Raw genomic sequence first — 3,033 nt, forward strand, 5'->3', positions numbered from 1 at the left:
ATTTTTTGAAAAAAAAAAAAAAAAAAAAAACCGTGATTTTTCACTCTAATTTTTTTTAATCAATATTTTCACATCAAAACGACATTAGAATAGTCTTGAACAATCAAAATATCGCGTCCTCGAACTTTAAACTTGAAAACGTATATATACTTATTTCGAAATTCATGATGGCTGCCGAAACCTCAAAATGTTACGATATTGTATAATTTCACTAAAAAAAAAAAACGCAGTGTTGGTTTGTGCGCAGCGACACCAGTCATTACTTTTCTGCCAGACTGTGCGTGTGCGTGTGCGTGCGTGCGCGCGTGCGTGCGTGCGTGCGCGCGTGCGTGCGTGCATCACATGAAATTTTAGTGAGAGTGCAGATATATATATATATATATATATATATATATATATCCGACTGCATACAGTATCTAATACAATTAAATTCGCAAGATAGGTCATGACGGCCATAGCAGAATCTTGGTGCTCACTAAAATTTCATGTAATTTTACATTGTGATGTACTCGTACATTCTTTTAGTTTTACAAACTGCGCGTATAAAGAATATTGTTGTAACAACCATAGTAATTTTTCCTTTCTATATCACTAATTTTTTTTGCGCATGAAAAAAGTGATACTATAATAGTTAATTTAAAACAAAAAGTGTAAATTTTGTATGTTGTAAGACGGATCTAAATTGCTATTTCAGGTCAAAATTTTAGTGCCCAATAGTACTGCGGGGATGATAATAGGAAAAGCTGGGAACTACATTAAACAAATTAAAGAAGAATCTGGCTCGTACGTTCAAATCAGTCAGAAGGCTAAGGATCTGTCCCTTCAGGAACGATGTATCACGGTGATTGGTGAGAAAGAAAATAATCATAGGGCGTTACACATGATCTTAGCAAAAGTGGCGGATGATCCGCAAAGCGGTACCTGTCTTAATGTCAGTTACGCGGATGTAAGTGGTCCCGTTGCCAACTACAATCCTACAGGCAGCCCGTACGCTCAAGCTCCCACGAGCACTCCCACATATACATCTACAGCTGGTCTAAATACAGGTTAGCTAACGAATCTTTTAATAATCTAGATAAGATTTCATTTTCTACGAATACATTCGAGTGTTGTTAGGGTAGCGTTTTGATCATAAGATTATTGTCTAATAATATTCATAGATATAAGTTTGTAAGTGCGCGCTTCTCTTTAATTTTTATTATTTCTTCAGCAACACTATCTTGATAAAAAATTTTTCTTAGAATTTTTTGTATAATTTTTCAGAATATTTTGCAATTTAGTTTATATAATTGGTATTTTATACATAATTTTATAAATTTTTAGAAAGTTTCTCAGATTTTATAAGAATTGGAATACTTTTAAAAGGATTGAGAATATCTACATATTTTTGGAATTCTAAGATTTCTAAGAATCTAGATTTCTCATTCTATAATTTCCGAAGAAAGCTTACAAATACATGTGTTTATTTTTTTTAATTTTAATATTATTGATAAAGAAAAAACAAACGATTCACAGTATTTTTAATTTTTTTTCTTGTTTTATTGTTATGGATTTAAATTGAATGAAATATTATTAAACGAAAAATTTAATCGCTTTTTTCTAATTTTAAAAATTCATTCTCGAAGATATTAAATAATCGCTGATGCGAGTAAAAGCTCGCAATGTTTTCTAATTAAATGAACGAAACTAGTTTTTATATACATTTACAAAGTGATACTTGTGTATCGATATGTGTAGCATCGAAAAGAAATCGTGTTTTTCCAAATTTGTCAAGGTTATACGTAGTCCAGGACGGGGCTATTCGGAACCCGGGGCAACTCGGAACCCTCGCTATATCTCGAATACTGCATTACCGAATGTCAAACTGGATTTTATCTATAAGTTGCACCTTTTTAGCCTGACATTTATAATTATATGACGCTTACATTCGATAACGCAGTATTCGAGATATAGCAAGGGTTCCGAATTGCCCCGGGTTCCAAATAGCCCCGTCCTCCTCTACATCAAGCATATTTACGTAGTAGCGAGATTCTCTCTTACAGTTTTTATTTTTGATCAATAAATACGATTGCCTATTTTTTTTATAGTGAGTTTGTTGAACGGCGCTGGGTTGAGTCTTAATCTGAATCTGGGCGCGGCTATCACCACCGGCACGGCACCGGTAACGACGCAGCTGCTGGAGCACATAAAACTGAATCTACGTACGACAGGTTTCTCCGAGCCCGCCGCCACGGAGATACTCGCCGCAATTGCGACCCTCGCCAAGTACAATATCCTCGGAATGGGAATCGGGATGCCGTCGAGTATGAGTTACTTGGGCAATCCGATGGACAGTACGACAACTGCGAACGGCTCGAACAACAATGGCGGTGTGTTCGGACCGATTGGAACCGTGCCTGCGCTCGGGTCCACCTCGCCGACGCCGCGCAACACCCTCGATCGGTACGAGCCATTCGATCCATTCCGACAGAACAACACCGCCGCCAGCGCGATACACCTGAACAACAATTCGTTCGGCCTGGGCACTAACCAGTTATCACTTGTAAGTAAGAGTCCTACACAGGTAGACGCCAACAACAAGGAGACCAAGAAAGTAGACATAGAAATTGCAGAGGTTATAGTGGGAGCTATTCTGGGACCCGGTGGTCGTGCCCTCATTGAGATTCAGCACCTAAGTGGCGCCAACATACAAATCTCTAAGAAGGGCATGTTCGCCCCTGGTACCAGGAACCGCATAGTGACTATCACGGGTTATCCCAATGCGATCAACACTGCTCAGTACTTGATCGAGCAGAGGATCAGTGAAGAGGAGGCGAAGCGAGCGCGTCAGAATGCCATCGCCAGTATGATTCATTGATTTCAAGTACAGCACTCCTCTTGTTCATCCCCATTATTGAGCTCCGTTGTTCACCTCTTCACATCCTGAAAAGGAAGAGCGCGCCCGGATACGGCAGTTCTCTTCTCTCTTCTTATACTTTTGACACGCGCGCGCGCGCGCGCGCGCAGGCGATACACACACACACACACACACAC

At 39.2% G+C, this 3,033-nt stretch overlaps 1 protein-coding gene across 4 annotated transcripts in view; it reads left to right on the forward strand.

Moving 5' to 3' along the window:
- Window positions 1–3,033, forward strand: part of LOC105448089 (RNA-binding protein Nova-1) — a 21,397-nt gene that overhangs the window by 10,244 nt on the left and 8,120 nt on the right. For 3 of the 4 annotated variants that reach the window (XM_011686451.1, XM_011686462.1, XM_011686456.1), the window contains exons 4-5: window positions 695–1,046; window positions 2,088–2,843. In XM_011686451.1, the coding sequence (XP_011684753.1) occupies window positions 695–1,046; window positions 2,088–2,843 (1,108 nt within the window). The remainder of the gene's footprint in view (window positions 1–694; window positions 1,047–2,087; window positions 2,844–3,033) is intronic. The other variant, XM_011686470.1, reaches the window with a different exon arrangement.

This window comes from Wasmannia auropunctata, unplaced genomic scaffold, assembly GCF_000956235.1.
Source record: "Wasmannia auropunctata unplaced genomic scaffold, wasmannia.A_1.0 LD336116.1, whole genome shotgun sequence".
NCBI lineage: Eukaryota > Metazoa > Arthropoda > Insecta > Hymenoptera > Formicidae > Wasmannia > Wasmannia auropunctata.